General features: G+C 44.4%; 2 protein-coding genes and 1 pseudogene across 2 annotated transcripts; all 3 read left to right on the forward strand.

The window, feature by feature from the left end:
• Positions 1-7,098: 7,098 nt before the first annotated feature.
• LOC146975046 (olfactory receptor 52N5-like) lies at positions 7,099-8,064 on the forward strand. The gene has a single exon (XM_085796905.1). It carries the CDS (start codon positions 7,120-7,122, stop codon positions 8,062-8,064), a length of 945 nt encoding a protein of 314 aa, XP_085653031.1. The 5' UTR covers positions 7,099-7,119.
• A 7,220-nt stretch (positions 8,065-15,284) lies between these two features.
• LOC146975047 (olfactory receptor 52N5-like) lies at positions 15,285-16,235 on the forward strand. Its single transcript, XM_085796907.1, has one exon. The coding sequence runs from the start codon at positions 15,291-15,293 to the stop codon at positions 16,233-16,235; it is 945 nt and encodes a 314-aa protein (XP_085653033.1). The 5' UTR covers positions 15,285-15,290.
• Positions 16,236-17,432: 1,197 nt separating this feature from the next.
• Positions 17,433-18,217, forward strand: LOC146975048 (olfactory receptor 4C11-like; annotated as a pseudogene).
• Positions 18,218-19,233: the final 1,016 nt, after the last annotated feature.

Raw genomic sequence — 19,233 nt, forward strand, 5'->3', positions numbered from 1 at the left:
GCAAACTAGGGCCCCATGAGTCATTCTTAAATTATGAAAATAGACACTTTAATTATGTGTAAATTTGGGGACTCTATGACGAGCAGAACTGAAATAGATGACGATCAAAAACTCATGACAGCTCACGATCTGGAAGTTTTTATCATAACTTGGCCTTTGCAAACCGAGTTGTGTATGTGGATGCAGCGCAGCCGCTCCGCTTTCACCCATGCAGCTCGGAGCAGAACAGGAAGCTCTCAGCTAACAGTCCCGCCCGGTCTTCATCTCGACCTGCGGTAAAATGTGATGGTCTCTCAGCCAAAGCAGGCCGGCACCACCGACCCGTACCACAGAAGGACCGCGACCACCAGTGGGGCCGGTGTTCCCGACCTGCTGTGGCCGAGAGACCATCACATTCCGCGGCGAGAGCCTGTGACACAGCACGGTGCGTCTGTGTTATTATTGTTTAGTGGCACCAACCCCCCCCCCCCCCCCCTCCCCCTCCCCCGCCCCGCCGCTGATGGTGGTTTTGTGAATAGAACAACAATTGTTGTATATATTGATCTTAGACGAGCCCTTTGATCCAGAAATGCAAGTGTCAGAAGAGCGACAGGCACAAACAGAGCACCTTTCATAAAAGACGCTGTATCTCCTTCTCTAGAAAAAAAGGAGGGATTTTGGTGAAACATAATATAGAATACGCTGTGGCTCTACAAAAATGGTCAAAATTGCCGGTACACTTGACTAAAACTTTGGAAAACAGCGCGGCACTCGATGAGTTAAGCTGCTGCAGCTCCAACTAACTAGGTCATATCCTCAGAACAGGAGGCGGTGTACCAGACGGCAGATTGACAAGCCGCTTATTTCTTCCACATGATATCAAGGAAATATGACCATATCCGTTATCAGAAATTTATCAAAATTTTTGTCACAATCTAAATTGGAGAACACTTTATCTCCCAGCCATAGCTGCAGCTCAGTGGCAACGCCACTGACTCTGTGATTGGGAGAGGGCGGTGGGTGGCGCAACAGGCCAAAACACAAAATCAAATCATAAACATGATTTGCATGCTGCAAATAAAAATGTTAAATGTGAATACTCTGGCTGTACTATTGTTCTCAATTAGATCAGCCTAGTTTGGTGGCACAGCGCAGGTGGCGCAAGGTAGCGCAGCCGGTGTAATGCAAGTTTCGACCAGCGCAGCCTAGCGCAAAGTCAGATTGGCAGATTGGTAGATCGCGCTGCGCTGAGATAGGCGTGGCCGCGCAGCAGGGGGAGGCGTCACAGATTCAGCTTGGTGCAGTGGAAGTTTCGTGCGAAAATGTCCCGCCGAGGTTGCGCTGAAAGCTCGCCACCTCAAACCTGGTCTACTCTCAGCGCAGGGCGAAGTGCAGCCGGTGCAGAACTGGAACTGGCACTGAAAAGCAGCTGCGGATGTCCCAAGCAGGACTGAGGGTGGATGACTGCATTTTGCTGCCGTGTTGAGATACGCACTGTGCCGTTGTGATGATCCGCTTTATTTATTTATTTATTTACTTATTAATTCATTAGCGGCGAGCGACAGCTGTTTCCTCCTGGGAGAGGTTTGGCCTCTGGCGTCGCTGTCTCCTCTGTCCATGTCAAAATATAAAATGACAAACTTGCAGTGCGCATCGCCCGCGGCGCAGTTAAAGGTGAGGAGAGGAGCTCATTTGATTGGTGAAGATCCGAATCGGCTGTGTTAATCCCACTTCACGCCTTTCTCTCCTCCTCCTGTCTCCCTCCCACCCTGTCTCCTCCCCCTTTGCCGTTTGCGCCGGTAGGAGGGACGAGGGGAGGGCCTGCGCTGGCGTAAATCGGACTGCGCTGCCCACCAAACTTGCGAAACGGACCTGGACACGCCTCGTTGGCGTGGCAAAGCTGCGCTGCACTTAGTCTTCGCTCGGCCTAGGAAACTAGGGCCCATTGAGTGATTGTATGATTACTTGCTGGACATACAGCGCCTTTAACAGGAGTCCTGCCGAAACTAAAGACCTGAAGACCTGTTGCACTCCTCTGGTTGTGTCTGATTATGTGGGTCACTGCTCATCAGTGATGTGCAATTTGTGTGTCATTATCTGCTTGCAACTCAATGTGAAAGTCATATTTTAAATGCTCAGGATGAGTGAGGGCTTATTGACTGTATATGGCCATAATGGACAAAAACTACGACAAAAAGAGTGCTCCAGACTTTGGGTATCATGAAAAGTGGTACAGTACTGTACATAAATGTAAGCCATTATATATATGTATATGAAGAGCTCTTTTCCAAAACGCGATGAACGTCAAAAAAAAAAAAAAGAGTTTGTCACGCCATTTTGCTGTGTATTGAACGTATTCACTGCTCCATCAACGTATCATGTCAAATCGCTATATTTCCCTGTTTAAAAGGCACCGCAAGATGCAGTTCCCCTCCAAACCGCGATAAGCGCTAAACCTATTTTTAGCCAAAATGCGACATGTCCTTTCTCGACCAATCAGAATTCTCTGAGTGCTTCATGCAGTCCAACATGGCGGTGCTCTGAACGAAGGTTTGTTTTCAGTCATTCATTCAGTAGTTTCTGGTTTCTATGTGTTAATTATCTGTTTATGTGGTGGACACTGGGCCGTTAAGTATACCCCCACAGCCCCTGCATACCTGCGCCCCCGCCTGTAAAGCCAGGTATCCTCTGAGTAAACGATCGATTTTTTTTTTTTTTTTTTTTTTTTACAGCAAAGACATATTTTGTTTACAGCAACATGGGTTCACATCATGATAACATCTGTATTTTGACCATTAAAACTTCCATAGTCCATAGTTCTCTTTGTTAATATTTATGTCAAGAGCAGTGGCGGCCGGTCAATAGGGGACGCTAGGGCACCGCCCCCATCAAACTTTCAGGAAAAAAGTGTAAACAGTAAACATAAATAACATGGTAAAAAGTAATTACCACATCTGTTCAGTGTTCACTCATACAATGGGTGGGAAATGGGAAATTTGTAAGCCTTTCCATTCCATATTGGGTTTATTCGGGGTTGTTTTATACATTTCAATAGCGAAGGGCGCTGGTGTATCTGGGCTCTTAAACTTTTGGCTTCCATGTGACTTCATGCTGGTCTCTAATTGGTTACTTAAAGATTCTCCTCCGGGCGCAGCTCTCTGCGCCCGTGGCCAGTCAGCACGTTTGGGTTATTTTCCAATCGGATTGATTCATGATAGGCTAAAAAGGATAAAGGAGCTTGGACCGGAGCAACCTGACTTAAAAATACAGCAGCAGGCAAGTGACCGTGGACGGAGTTACACAACACTTCTCCCGTCTGTGTCATGCCAAACACAGCTGGCTGGATGTGAAGTTAGCAATGCTCTTTATTTATCTTATTTATCTGACCCCCCCCCCCCCCCCCAATTTATTTTAGCACCAGCCGCCACTGCTCAAGAGACTTTTGGTTAAGTAACCATGGACCGACCACACACCCCCCCCCCCCCCCCCCGACGCACAGACACACACCCAACTCAGTTATTATTTTTGCTTGAGTGTTAATTGTGTTACTTTAGTGACATAGTGATCATACCTTCATTCTGTCCACTCAAAATTGGCGATCTTGGAGATGAGGCTTAGAACCCTTCGGTTGACAGCATACTGGCGACCCTTTTCTTTTCGTGCAACTTTGGCCCCTTTGTCAGGATTGATTTTGAAGATGCACCTGTTGCAAAATTAATTTCCCTTAAATTCAGAGTGACAATGCTGACATTAAAAAGGTATAGTTTTACCTCATGTCCTTTCAAAAACAATATGAGATGGTCATGTCATATCCAACCCCCCCCCCCCCCCCCCAATTGGTGGTTGTGGACTCCTCGAAGTCACTGTCTATCTATCTGGACACCTATGAGTTCCTTGAAGTGAATCCTCATTCCATTTTCCTGAAACAGGAAAGGCCAGTCCTTGAGGATTTCTTCTGTATCCTTGGGCCCTGACAGTATGTCTCTCCTCTGTGATGGAAATGTTTCCACCATCAATCTTTCAATTTTCTTTGCATCTTTATCTTTGTGCATGAACATCTTCAACAGGTCTTCCTGTTTTTCCCTCTGCATTTGTTTTGTTTCCCCTGGAGGAAGCCCTGGATCCGAATTCACACAACCATATGCATCTCTAGTCTTCTTTGCATCAGTCGGACTGGCATCTTCTGGAAGCCTTTTTCTTGCAGGCTTTGCTTGGAGACGTCTGTAATTATCTATCCTTGATATGAATTGTTTAACAAGTGAATCATAGCCAGTGCCACAAAAATTCTCACAACCTCCCTCTGCTCTGAGTCAGAGGGTCTCTTCTCATCTTCTAACAGCTTCTTCGTGCTTGATGGGATCTTGTTCCATGGAATGTTGAAGCTGTAATGCCACTCCCCACAGATTCAGTGGTTGAGGCCGAACTCGGCAGAGAAGATGAGGCTGGGCTTGACAGAGAAGATGAGGCTGTACTCAGCAGAGAATATGAGGCTGTACTGGAGGCTGAACTCCTTGCATGAGAAGCTGGGCCCCTTTGGCTGGCTGAATCTTCTAAGTCACTAAAGCATGAGTCATCAAGAGTGCTCAACTCTGGCTGGTTGATAGGGAGGAGGAATCATCTTCTACTCTCATCGAAGACTGTAAAGCTGAAACACACAAAAATACATTCCTGTCAGTAAATACCATTCACATATTCACTTTTGTTGCAATGGGCTTTATGCCCAGCTCCACTACTTCCTGAACCTTCCTGAGTTTTTCCTCAGTGGATGTGAGGGTCTAAGGACAGAGGATGTTGTTATGATGCCATGTTAAGCCCTTTGAGACAAACTGTTTGTAAAAACGGACTATACAAATAAAATTCCCTTGCCTTGAACTTAAACCAGCTCCTTTATTTCCTGTCTTACATTATTGGACAAACTAATTAACCCTTATGTCTGAAACAGACAAATGTGTCAAAAAAAAAAAAAAAAATTGGGGTGTTACACCCAACTTACATAAAAACAATGTTAATATTTTTTTCCAGGTTTTTTTGCATAGATCTTCTATTCTACTTCTCTGTTGATCCATACCAAATATTCAATTAATTTAAGACTTTTAACCCCTTAAATGCCAGTATATAGGGTCCTATGAAAAAAAAATGGCTAAAAAAGCACACAAAAAGGGGGTTTTTCAATATAAAGAATGCAAACTGGATATGTTGGGTGGGATTTTACCAGGCTTGGACATGTCATTGATTAGTAACACGCTTGATTTGGGGGGATTTTTAGTTTTTTTGTAATCCCATTTTCCAAACTTGCCCTGTGCCTCCCCTGCGCCTCGCCTGCGCCGCACCAACGGGGTGTGTCCAGGTGCAGTTTGCAATTTTCGTTCACTGCACGGCACAGCGCAATCCTGCCTCCTTTCCTCCCACCGGCGCAAGTGGCAAAGAGATCATCCACCCTCACAGTCCTGCTCTTGGAACATCCACAGCTGCTTTTTAGTCCCAGTCACTCCCTGGTTTCATCTCTTAATTCAGTCAGGCTGAGTTTCCATTACGCATGCCGACAGCCTTTGATCTGTCATCAGTGTGACAAGACAATCAATATAGATACAAGTTTATGTGCTGATTCAGATGGTTACAGTAAATAGAAGTTATTGTGATTACAGTATTTTGGCACAAAATTGTCACTGCGCCAAGCTGAACCTGTCGATACCTCCCCCTGCTACGCCGCCACACCGATCTCGGCGCACCACAGTCCACCAATTTACAAAATCTGCTGCGCACGGTGCTGCACCTGAGGAGATAACCATTGCGTCGGCCACGCCAGGCTTCGCCGCACTGCGCCACCCTGAGTTGCGCCATGGAATTAGAGCCCATTGGAACCTCCAGAAAAACACCATGGCATAAGTGAAAACAGTGAGGTGGACAAACTGTATGTCAACAGAGCAGTGTGTGTATGGGTCTTCTGTGGGCAAGCCAAACTGCAGATGGTTGTCTTAGTTGAAAAATCAAAAATTGTCCATTAGGGAACATTCATGTTTAAAGGGATAGTTCAACATTTTGGCAAATTGGCCCATTGCCATAATTGCTATAGTCATAGCAGTAGGTTCGTTACCTTTAATTGTAGGTGTAAGCTATTTTTAGTACAGCGGAGCGCAGCAGCTGGCTGCTCAGAGCTACGCTATGGAGGCTAAGGGAATTTCTTGGTTTCCCTCATTAAACTCATCAAATACAAAATCCCAAAACTCCACAGCGCTTTTGTAGACAAGTTGTGAGCTGCACAACCACCACGCTATGAGATAATGACGGAACGATACGAAACGGAGCCGTTTTCGAGGTAAATTCATACAAAACCGCTGATGCGCGTTGTGTTCAGGGACAGTTTTTCAGCAAGCAGTCTCCGTATTTACCCTGTATTTACCTCGAAAACGGCTCCGTTTCGTATCGTTCCGTCATTATCTCATAGCGTGGTGGTTGTGCAGGTCACAACTTGTCTACAAAAGCGCTGTGGAGTTTTGGGATGTTGAATTTGATGAGTTTAATGAGGGAAACCAAGAAATTCCCTTAGCCTCCATAGCGTATGAGCAGCCAGCTGCTGCGCTCCGCCGTACTGAAAATAGCTTACACCTACAATTAAAGGTAATGAACCTACTGCTATGACTATAGCGATTATGGCAATGGGCCAATTTGCCAAAATGTTGAACTATCCCTTTAACTGTAAATGCAATCCAAAGCACAGTTGGTCAACAACAGTGGACCCTGCACACTTTTCTTTTAGGTTGTGATTGAAATTGCACAAAACTGTGCACTCTATAGGTGCACTTGTGCAACCTGTAACCTTTAGGGTGACAGGGAAGATTTGGCAGGAGAAAGGGTGAACAGGATAAGATACAAATTAACTTTCTTGTCTTCTCTTGTTGATGCAAGTTGGATATTGTTACATAATAACTTCTTAATGTTGCATGTTATTTGATGTAACTGTCACTGATTTCCCTGAAGATAAAATGAGGTTTATAAAACCCTGCAACAGAGGAGCTCCTTAATGGAGCTGGTGGGAATTATCAGCAACAAGCAGGGAGACACGAGAAAGAAAAGAAAGAACCTCTGTACACAGTCAAATGTCATGTGCAGCACATTAACTTCTATCTGTTTTACAGGTTGATGGAAAACTACACCTACAACAGCTTCACACTCCAGCTGGAAGGTTTAAATGTCTCCAAGGGCTCTGTCTACCTTGTGTTTCTTTTTATTTTTTTCTCCTACTTGTTTATAATTGTCGCAAATGCTGGCATTGCTATTCTTGTTTTCATAGACAAAAACCTTCACCAGCCCATGTATCTACTCTTTTGGAACCTGTCAGTCAATGACATACTTGGAAACTCTATAATTTTGCCTCGTTTGCTCATAGATATATTACACCCTCCTTCTGAAAGACTGATCAATTATTATGAGTGTGTATTCCAAGCTTTCACCTCACACACGTTCAGCACAACTGCTCATACTGTGCTCATGATTATGGCCTTTGACAGATATGTAGCCATCTGTAATCCCCTGCGTTATGCCTCCATAATGACCAACAGGATGTTAGTGAATCTGACAGTTTCTGCCTGGGGAGTGGCCTTAGTTCTGGTTGGGATTCTACTGGGTCTGACCATAAGACTGAGCCGATGCAGGACTCTTGTGAGAGGTGTTTACTGTAGCAACGCTGGCCTCTTCAAACTCTCCTGTGAGAGTGTGTTTATTAATAATGTATATGGCCTCACTTTCGTTGTTGTTCTGTTCACAGGGTCTATAGGCAGCATGGTTCTCACCTACACCAAGATTACAGTAGTCTGTCTGACCAGTAAGAACAAGTCTCTGAACAGAAAGGCCTTGCAGACCTGCAGCACTCATCTGCTTGTGTACATGGTAATGTTGCTCAGTGGATTTTGTGTCATTATTCTGCACCGTTTCCCACAGTACTCAGAGTACAGGAAATTCACTAGCATTTTGTTTCACATCGTCCCCAGCAGCCTCAATCCAATTATTTATGGTGTACAGTCCAAAGAGATGAGAAAATTCTTGTCAAAGTTGTTTGAGGCCAAGAGAGTTTTTCCAAAGATATAAAAACAACCAACCTTTTATTAAGTTGGTTTCCATGAAGGACTGAAACAAATATGATATTGCTTAAAGCAGAAGTAAGTGGTCCGGTCGTTTTCGCTAATGCTGCGTTCCAGGCAGGCTTTTGAAATCGTAAATTACAGCTTCAAGTCACAACTTACGACTTTGTAGCGTTTCAGGCAACCCACTCGTGTTTTTCCGACCTGTTTTACCGGTGAAAGTCACTATAACGGCCACTCGTAACTTCCGACCCGTGAACTCGTACCAGATCGAACTGGTACCACTTCACGGTCGGAAAAATACGAGTTTCCTTGAACGCACCATAACAGTCCTCGTCCCTACGTCGCCACATTCACGGCGTTCCTTGGCTGCACACACAGCCCTGCATGCCGTTCTCTGTCCTCATTGGATAAAAACTGTAGGATACGATAAATGTTTTCTCTTCGGCTCAGAGCAGAGCAGAGGGACTGAGAGACCCGTGTTTCAGACCAAACACTCTATGTAAGTGGTTGCTGTCGGAAGATATAACTATTTAAGACTTATATTAACACAAATATATCACTTACTTCTGCTTTAAGAATGCCTCACTGTGTTGCATTGGGCACAAACAGTTAAAGGAGCTGTATGTAAGACTGTGGCCAAAACTGTTGCTGCAGTCAAATGCAAAACATTGCAGTGCGTTGTTTCACCTCCCCTCCAGACTCGAAGTTGCCAGAGAACCACACGCTAACCTCTGCCCTGTTCCAGCTTTGTGGCAGAGCAAGGCTCACTCACACAGTCTCAAAGTAAAGATGATTATGATGATGTGCCTCAATATGCCACATGTTAGACTGTATTAGTTACTACCTCCAGTCAGAGGGAAAAAGTAGCAGCACAGCTATATCTGTTATCATAGTAGGCTAAATATATCTCCTATGTGTTACGGTTAGGTTGAACAGGTTCTTAATGAATATTCAGCTTTTTACTCTTTTTTGTTTTATTGCTCTGACTCACAATAACTACGAGCGGAGTTCATGTCAACTCAGCTGATCTGCAGGTTATTGTTTCACTTTACTGCTCTGACGCTACGCCTGTGTCTGTGTGTGTCAGCGCTGCACACACAGACAGACACACACTGTTACCCCGCATTTACAGGAGCCTCAGTAAACTTTGGGCAGGTGCTTATCCGAAAAAAGTACAAAAATTGAAAATAGAATAAAACGGCTTGCACACCACAGGGCTCCAAAATGCGAAAGGGCTCCAAAAGAACTACAACAGCTCTTCGTCAGACAAGACCATTATTTGTGGCATGTTATCCAAGATTTGTACATTTTTGTTAAACTTGTCTAAGTCTCAGAAGACTTCATCCTAATAAAGACTCACTGGAGTATTTCCCTCTCAAGCCCAGTATTAGTTTTGTGTTCACACTTACTTAGTCAAGACTAGGGATGTATACCGTGGACCGGTACTTTTTGGTACCGGTCCATAATTGCGTCGGTACCAGAGTACCGTTAAGATTCTGGACTAACGGTACTCTTATCGGTACTTTTTGAACGTCTCCCTAAGCGTCACGTAATAATGACACCGCCGCCACAGCAGCTTGTCACCCACCAATTTCCACCGGTCTGTCAGCGCAACAGAACCGCTACACGGCGGTCACCGCAGCTGATCCCTGCTGCTCTAATCAGCACTTGGACCGGGCGAGCCGCGGCGAGTCTCAGCAGCGTCTCTCCGCGCCGCCGCGCCGACACACGGCCTGACGGCGCGTGTGGAGCGAACGAGTCCGGCCCGGTCCGTTCGCCTGTGTCGGGTCGTCATGTGTTTGAAGCCTCGCACCGAGACCCAGCAAAGTCATGTCGGAGGCGGAGGGAGTGTCCAGTAGAGCAGCAGGTCAGTGAGGAGACAGAGGAGGCTCCAGCAGCTTCATGTCTGCTGCTGAGGAGCAGAGTGACCTGATGTCACTCCGCTAAGAAAGGAGGAGAAAACTCCGACTGTGAAAACACTGAGCTGCTTGTGTCGTTTATTCTGCGGTAACACGTCTCATAAATTGACTGGTCTACGGCGTGAAGAACATGGACCGGCTGCTGTGGATGCAGCGCGTGTGTGTGTGTGTGTCAGCGCTGTACACAGACACACACGCACACACGGGGCGCAGCGTCGTAGCAATGAAGTGAAAACAACCTGCCGATCACCTGAGCTGACGTGAGCTGTGAGTCAGAGCAATACAACTTTAAGAGTACAAAAGCTAAATATTCATCAAGATCCATAGAAGGAGATCCTATTTTATCATGATGACAGATTAACTGCAGCTGCTGCAGGTTAACTGTTGACTTGCTCAGGGTTTAAAGGAGGTGTTCCTCTCTGCTGTCAATTTTTTATGCTGGTTGCTGCCCCCCTAATAAAAAACAAAACAAAAAAAAAGGTTGAATCTTTTAACATCATTATTTTTTACACTAAATTACATGTTGTATCGATAAGAGTATCGATAAGTATCAGTACCGATAAGGAGTATCGGTATGGGTATCGGTATCGATAAAATCCTAACGATATACATCCCTAGTCAAGACTGTACTATACCATACTGACTATATTCAGTCAATGCCTGTAAACACTTTGAAAGCTATGAAGCTAACTTTCAGCTAACTCACTTGCCTTACCACCCTTTCCCTCTTGGTCTGAGGCCAAACAATTTAAACACTACATATATTGTTAGGGTCACTTCCGTAGGTGAGAAGGGGGGGATGCCATATTGTGTAATGTTTTGATTGCTTGCCTGGTTACCTGATGCTGGGAAAAGGCCAAAGAGGAGTCTCGTGGACACGAGGCTGCTGCCCCGGGGAGCTGACGAAGAATCCCCTCCACCGCAAGATTGAATTATCGTTTTAGTTCTTGTCTCGTCTAAACACAAATTAACTGACAAAGCCACGACTGCGTGACGATGGACGGAGGTCAATACACGCAGGACGCTGGAGCTGGTGGCCGGCCCGGTGCCACTGCAGCAGGACGCCGGTCTGCCCAGAAAGCCTCGCCGACCAAGCTACAGGTGATGAGCGTGAAGCAACCGGTGAGTCGAACATTGAGCAATATGGCAGCGAATCATCAAGCTCCAGGTTTTCAACAATAGAAATATGTGCACCTGTGTCATCCCTGTAGCCTAGACTTGTTAGAGCCTTAACTGTAAAGCATTACTGACCAGGGTGGCGTATGGTTGCGACATATTTATGGGGGCTCGTCCGAGGATCCAAACCTTTTGTGAGTTAGTATATTTTGGATGGTATTAGCATTAAACGATAGCATTAGTGGTAGGTCAGGATTATTCTGTTTAGCTTAGTTTTGGCTCTGTTTTTGAAACGGGAAAAGGCGACCGAGTCGTTTTGTGCGGCTCCTCAAAGAGTGTATACAGCCAGGTTAGATAGACACAGAGGGGTGTACACTTGGGCTCGGACCAGCTGAGCGAGTCTGGACCTTTTCATTAACAGAGTCAGTTACCATTAGCGACAGCTCTAACCGTGGCAGCTATGCCTTGCTGAATTCAGGACAGTGAACTGGGTTGAAGTGACAGCGTAGGTGGGTGCATTCACCTGTGTGTCGTTTTTTTTGTCTGGCTTAGTGGTGTTTTGATGGCGGGGCTGGCGTTGCTCATCTGTAGCCGTATATTTGTTTGGAGTAGGGCTGTCAGGTGATTAAAAAAATTAATCTAATTAATTATAGAATTTGTAATTAATTAATCTAATTAATCGCATTTTAATCTTATATCTGCTAAAGTTACCCAAATAAAGAATTCAAATTCTAGGACATTACAAAATTGTATTGCATGACTAATCAATTGAATACACCTAGAAGAGAAGATTTGAAATCCACATTTTTATTGGTGAAGTGCCTTTCATAAATGAAATTTAAAAGAAAATGGTCAAGCACATCCCAGCAAACCAATGGGCTCTATGCACAGCTCCAGCACTTCCTGAATTTAAGGCAGGTCCTTCATTTCCTGTCTTACATTATTGGACACACTGATTAATCCAGGTGTGTCTGAGTAGTCACAATGGTCAGACACACCTGGATTAATCAGTTTGGGGATTGGGATTGTCTGTGCCCATTACTATCCTGAGAGACACTGGGGCTAAGCAAACACAAATCAGAAAGCGGGTTGTTGACCTGCCCAGCTCTAGCTTCACAGGAGAGTTCACTGCGGTGCTAGGAGTAGGAGGTGGTTATGAGTGGCTACCGATACATCACCTCTACCTACGGTCTGGGTTGGTGAGTGGATTTGTGCTGGTGGCGGAGGCACCAGACCTCCCATTTAAGACCATAGACTTTGTGATGGTTTCGCCTGAAGTGTCTGAATGTCCTGTTGATCCTCCTGAGACTAGGGAGTTAGAATCAGAGTTCCCTGAGGTTTTCACCGCCTGTGTGGTTACTTGTGCGCAGGCTAACAAGAGAGTGGAGGAAAGTAATGTGCCGCCAGAGCTTGAGTGACATGTTGAGTGACCTGTCTGACTCCCTGCTCAGCCAGTGGCATGACAGTTCACTGTCGTCAGTTACAGCTGTTAAGGAGGACGGAGTGAACAATGTTAGGGGAGATCAGGAGCAGCAAGGAGTGGATCCCAGAGAAGGCACTAGTGAGGGGGCTGAGAGTGAGGAGCAAGTACTGATAGTAGGAACTGAGGAGGTCCCTCTGAACCGCGAGTCACTGGAGCGCAGGCAGCGGGAGGACCCTTCGTTAAAGCATGCACTAAGACTAGCAGTGACAGTGCAGGAAGCTAGAGAAATGCCCAAGGGCTATTTTCTTCGAGATGGTGTGCTTTGTAGGAAGTGGAGACCCCCTACTAGACCTGCAGATGCCCACTGGGCCACCCTGGAACAGGTGGTTTTGCCCCAGTGTTACAGACAGGAGGTGTTGAGACTAGCTCATGAGTCCATGCTTGGTGGGCACCTGGGTTCCAAGAAAACCATGGACAAGATTTGTCGTCATTTCTTTTGGCCTAGTATTCGGAAGGATGTGAAGAGATTCTGCCAGTGTTGCCATGCGTCTCAGATGGTGGGAAAGCCAGGGGTTGCAGTACCGGTAGCTCCTCTACAACCTCCACCTGTGGAGGAGGAATCATTTGCACACATAATGGTTGACTGTATAGGGCTGTTGCCAAAGTCTGAGAGGGGAAATGAGTATCTTTTGACAGAACAGGTGGCTGACCCAAAGCAGCCTGGAGATGTTTTGAGCTATGTGTCGTCTTTCAGGGCCAAGTTGCAGTCAGCGGGTGAGGCAGCTAGGAAGCACCTGTTTGCCAGCAAGGTTCGCATGAAAGTCAGATACGATCGAAAAGCTGTGGTCAGACAGTTTGACCCAGGGGATGTCATTTTAGTTTTGAACTCTGGCCCAAAGGGACCCCTGGGACCGGGATTTATGGGTCCATATAGGGTTTCCTCCCCTCTTGTATATGGAGGGGAGGAATGTTAGGGTCACTTCCGTAGGTGAGAAGGGGGGGTGCTGCCATATTGTGTAATGTTTTGATTGGTTGCCTGGTTACCTGGCTGCTTAAGTCTGACGTGAGCGGAAGGAGCAAGGGATGCTGGGAAAAAGCCAAAGAGGAGTCTCGTGGACACGAGGCTGCTCCCCCGGGGAGCTGACGAAGAATCCCCTCCACCGCAAGATTGAATTATCGTTTTAGTTATTGTCTCGTCTAAACACAAATTAACTGACAAAGCCATGACTGCGTGACGACGGACGGAGGTCGATACACGCAGGACGCTGGAGCTGGTGGTCGGCCCGGTGCCACTGAAGCAGGATGCCGGTCCGCCCGGAAAGCCTCGCCGACCAAGCTACAGGTGATGAGCGTGAAGCAACCGGTGAGTCGAACATTGAGCAATATGGCAGCGAATCCCACCAAGCTCCAGGTTTTCAACAATAGAAATATGTGCACCTGTGTCATCCCTGTAGCCTAGACTTGTTAGAGCCTTAACTGTAAAACGTTACTGACCAGGGTGGCGTATGGTCGCGACAATATATAGTTTTGGGGAGAGACAAAAACTTTAATTCATATAATGATGTGTATGTCAAGACTATAGAAATATGTATGTTAATATTGTATGCATATTTTGTAGACTTATACTGATCCCAAAGCCTGTAAATGTATGTTAATATTTAATACAGGAAGGTCCTTAAAAACCACTATTCCAGAATGGGAAGATGGACATTAAAGGGATATTGTGTAAGTTCTCCATCATTTTGCCTCGTTTACTTGTTGACATGCTGCGTCCGCGCTTGAGGACTTTGCTTTCAGCTCACTCTCGGCGCGGCCTTTTGGCACGAAATTGTCACTGCGCCAAGCTAAATCTGTTGACACCTCCCCCTGCTGCACCCCTACACCTATCTCGGCGCACGGCAGTCTACCAATTTACAAAATCCGCTGCGCATGGTGCTGCGCCTGAGAAAATTACCACTGCGCCAGCCGCGCTGCGCCACCCTGAGTTGCGCCATGGAATTAGAGCCCATTGGAACCTCCAGAAAAACACCATGGCACAAGTGAAAACAGTGAGGTGGACAAACTGTATGTCAACAGAGCAGTGTGGGTATGGGTCTTCTGTGGGCAAGCCAAACTGCAGATGGTTTTCTTAGTTGCAAAATCAAAAATTGTCCATTAGGGAACATTCATGTTTAACTGTAAATGCAATCCAAAGCACAGTTGGTCAACAACAGTGGACCCTGCACACTTTTCTTTTAGCTTGTGATTGAAATTGCACAAAACTGTGCACTCTATAGGTGCACTTGTGCAACCTGTAACCTTTAGGGTGACAGGGAAGATTTGGCAGGAGAAAGGGTGAACAGGATAAGATACAAATTAACTTTCTTGTCTTCTCTTGTTGATGCAAGTTGGATATTGTTACATAATAACTTCTTAATGTTGCATGTTATTTGATGTAACTGTCACTGATTTCCCTGAAGATAAAATGAGGTTTATAGGAGAAAGGGTGAACAGGATAAGATACAAATTAACTTTCTTGTCTTCTCTTGTTGATGCAAGTTGGATATTGTTACATAATAACTTCTTAATGTTGCATGTTATTTGATGTAACTGTCACTGATTTCCCTGAAGATAAAATGAGGTTTATAAAACCCTGCAACAGAGGAGCTCCTTAATGGAGCTGGTGGGAATTATCAGCAACAAGCAGGGAGACACGAGAAAGAAAAGAAAGAACCTCTGTACACAGTCAAATGTCATGTGCAGCACATTAACTTCTATCTGTTTTACAGGTTGATGGAAAACTACACCTACAACAGCTTCACACTCCAGCTGGAAGGTTTAAATGTCTCCAAGGGCTCTGTCTACCCTGTGTTTCTTTTTATCTTTTTCTCCTATTTGTTTATAATTGTCACAAATGCTGGCATTGCTATTCTTGTTTTCATAGACAAAAACCTTCACCAGCCCATGTATCTACTCTTTTGGAACCTGTCAGTCAATGACATACTTGGAAACTCTATAATTTTGCCTCGTTTGCTCATAGATATATTACGCCCTCCTTCTGAAAGACTGATCAATTATTATGAGTGTGTATTCCAAGCTTTCACCTCACACACGTTCAGCACAACTGCTCATACTGTGCTCATGATTATGGCCTTTGACAGATATGTAGCCATCTGTAATCCCCTGCGTTATGCCTCCATAATGACCAACAGGATGTTAGTGAAGCTGACGGTTTCTGCCTGGGGAGTGGCCTTAGTTCTGGTTGGGATTCTACTGGGTCTGACCATAAGACTGAGCCGATGCAGGACTCTTGTGAGAGGTGTTTACTGTAGCAATGCTGGCCTCTTCAAACTCTCCTGTGAGAGTGTGTTTATTAATAATGTATATGGCCTCACTTTCACTGTGGTTCTGTTCACAGGGTCTATAGGCAGCATGGTTCTCACCTACACCAAGATTACAGTAGTCTGTCTGACCAGTAAGAACAAGTCTCTGAACAGAAAGGCCTTGCAGACCTGCAGCACTCATCTGCTTGTGTACATGGTAATGTTGCTCAGTGGATTTTGTGTCATTATTCTGCACCGTTTTCCACAGTACTCAGAGTACAGGAAATTCACTAGCATTTTATTTCACATCGTCCCCAGCAGCCTCAATCCAATTATTTACGGTGTACAGTCCAAAGAGATGAGAAAATTCTTGTCAAAGCTGTTTGAGGCCAAGAAACTTTTTCCAAAGATATAAATCAACCAACCTTTTATTAAGTTAGTTTCCATGAAGGACTGAAACAAATATGATTTTGTTTAAGAATGCCTAATTGTGTTGCATTGGGCACAAACAGTTAAAGGAGCTGTATGTAAGACTGTGGCCAAAACTGTTGCTGCAGTCAAATGCAAAACATTGCAGTGCGTTGTTTCACCTCCCCTCCAGACTCGAAGTTGACAGATAACCACACGCTAACCTCTGCCCTGTTCCAGCTTTGTGGCAGAGCAAGGCTCACTCACACAGTCTCAAAGATGATTATGATGATGTGCCTCAATATGCCACATGTTAGACTGTATTAGTTACTACCTCCAGTCAGAGGGAAAAAGTAGCAGCACAGCTATATCTCTTATCATAGTAGGCTAAATATATCTCCTACATCTTACAGTTAGGTTGAACAGGTTGTTAATGAATATTCAGCTTTTTACTCTTTTTCGTTTTATTGCTCTGACTCACAATAACTACGAGCGGAGTTCACATCAACTCAGCTGATCTGCAGGTTATTGTTTCACTTTACCGCTCTGACGCTACGCCTGTGTCTGTGTGTGTCAGTGCTGCACACGCACACACAGACAGACACACACTGTTACCCCGCATTTAAACTTTGGGCAGGTGCTTAGCCGAAAAAAGTACAAAAATTGAAAAGAAAAAAAACCGGCTTGCACACCACAGGGCTCCAAAATGCGAAAGGGCTCCAAAAGAACTACAACAGCTCTTCGTCGGACAAGACCATTATTTGTGGCATGTTATCCAAGATTTGTACATTTTTGTTAAACTTGTCTAAGTCTCAGAAGACTTCATCCTAATAAAGACTCACTGGAGTATTTCCCTCTCAAGCCCAGTATTAGTTTTGTGTTCACACTTACTTAGTCAAGACTATACTTTACCATACTGACTATATTCAGTTAATGCCTGTAAACACTTTGAAAGCTATGAAGCTAACTCACTTGCCTTACCACCCTTTCCCTCTTGGTCTGAGGCCAAACAATTTAAACACTACATATACTGTATATAGTTTTGGGGAGAGACAAAAGCTTTAATGGAATTTTCATATAATTATGTATATGTCAAGACTATAGAAATATGTATGTTAGACTTATACTGATCCCAAAGCCTGTAAATATATGTTAATATTTAATACAGGAAGGTCCTTAAAAACCACTATTCCAGAATGGGAAGATGGACATTAAAGGGATGTTGTGTAAGTTCTCGATCATTTTGCCTCGTTTACTTGTAGAAATGCTGCGTCCTCGCTCTTAACGTCTTATCAGTTACTATGAGTGTGTGGTTCAAGCTTTTACCACACACATGTTCAGCACCACTGCTCTCACTGTGCTCATGATTATGGCCTTTGACAGATATGTAGCCATCTGTAATCCTCTACGTTATTCTGCCATAATGACCAACAGGATGTTACTGAAGCTGACGGTTTCTGCCTGGGGAGTGGCCTTTGTTCTGTTCGGGATTCTGCTGGGTCTGACCATAAGACTGAACCGATGCAGGACTCTGATCAGAAGCCCTTACTGTGACAATGCTGCACTCTTTAAACTTTCCTGTTAGAGTGTGTTCATCAATAACATCTATGGCCTCACTTTCACTGTGGTCCTGTTATCTGGGTCTATAAGCAGCATGGTCCTTACCTACACCAAGATCACAGTCTGTCAGACCAGTAAGAACAAGTCTCTGAACAGTAAAGCTTTGAAGACCTGCAGCACTCATCTGGTTATATATCTGATAATGTTGCTCAGTGGAATGATTGTCATTATTCTCCATTGTTTCCCATAGTACTCAGACAGCAGAACATTTGTTGCTATTTTGTATTTTGTCGAAATTTTTGTCCAACTTGTTCCAGTCCAAGAAAGTTTTTCATCATAATAAAGAGCTATGTGAACAGCACTGCCTATGTATTCCATACTCTTGTGATTGTCCCCTGTTTTTGAGACCACACATTATCCCACAGTTGATCTATTTTATGAAAAACATTTAAGATGTCTCATAATAAATACCAAATTTTCTTGTATGGTAGGATTAGTAGGTCAATTTATAGTTGCTTTGAAAAGTGGTAGTGCCAGTGGTCTAATTTTTGATGCAAATAGCACCATTGATATAATTACAAATACACTGATTCATATGTTCTTAGAGATCCCTTAAGTTTGCTGGTGTTTTCTGAGTCTTTGAAAGCAGATGAGGTAAAATAAATCATGCCTAAATAATGCCTTTCCTGACCATGATGGTGTAAATATTGATTGACAATGTGTGGGTATGGAATAATGACAACATAAGTGTTATGATTGGTTCCCTAGAAACCCCAATTGCACAATGCAATTATGTCTACATAAAATATTCCAGAAAGATGTGTGCTATGATTTACCAACCAAACAGAAACAGTGAGGGTGGAAGCTGAAGAAAGCCAAGGGCTGAAACACGTCCGTCAGGCACTGCTGTGCGTTAAATAAATGTTTCAAATTTATTTTGTGAGTGCTGCCATTTCAGTTTTTTCATTGTTTCGATTTTTGAGCCGGCACCCAGTTTTACCTTTACACAAGAGTCGAGCACGCCATTCCCTTTGTTCTCACAAAAAAAAATTACTCAGCACACATAAAAAAGGGTTCTGCAAGGAAGCAAAGGAGATGAAATGTGAGAGTGATGAAGGACAAGATTAAACAATAGTTAACCTCAAAGAGGGATTCACTCGATGGTGTAAACTCTGTGATATGTATAGGTTTATAATTAACATTTATAATGAGAATTTCACCCAGAATAGAAAAAAAAACTAACCCTTACCCTAATGGTTTTTGGTATGGGGCAGAATGTTCCAGTTTGAGGGAGGTTTGAATTTAAAGGCATGTTGTGTCTAAGTGAGTGTGGAGATATATACAGGAATAAGTATTGATAGAGATTAGATGTGTCATAATTAGTGATGGTCTTAAAGTGGTACTATGCAAGTCGGCCGGAAATAATTAAAAATCCACACAAACAG

This window comes from Trachurus japonicus, chromosome 14, assembly GCF_045865225.1.
Source record: "Trachurus japonicus isolate A0001 chromosome 14, Traja_1.0".
Taxonomy (NCBI): Eukaryota; Metazoa; Chordata; class Actinopteri; order Carangiformes; family Carangidae; genus Trachurus; species Trachurus japonicus.

Bases quoted from the DNA above. Each gene is read 5' to 3' on its own strand.
- LOC146975047 (XM_085796907.1), top strand. From the start codon at position 15,291: ATGGAAAACTACACCTACAACAGCTTCACACTCCAGCTGGAAGGTTTA.
- LOC146975046 (XM_085796905.1), top strand. From the start codon at position 7,120: ATGGAAAACTACACCTACAACAGCTTCACACTCCAGCTGGAAGGTTTA.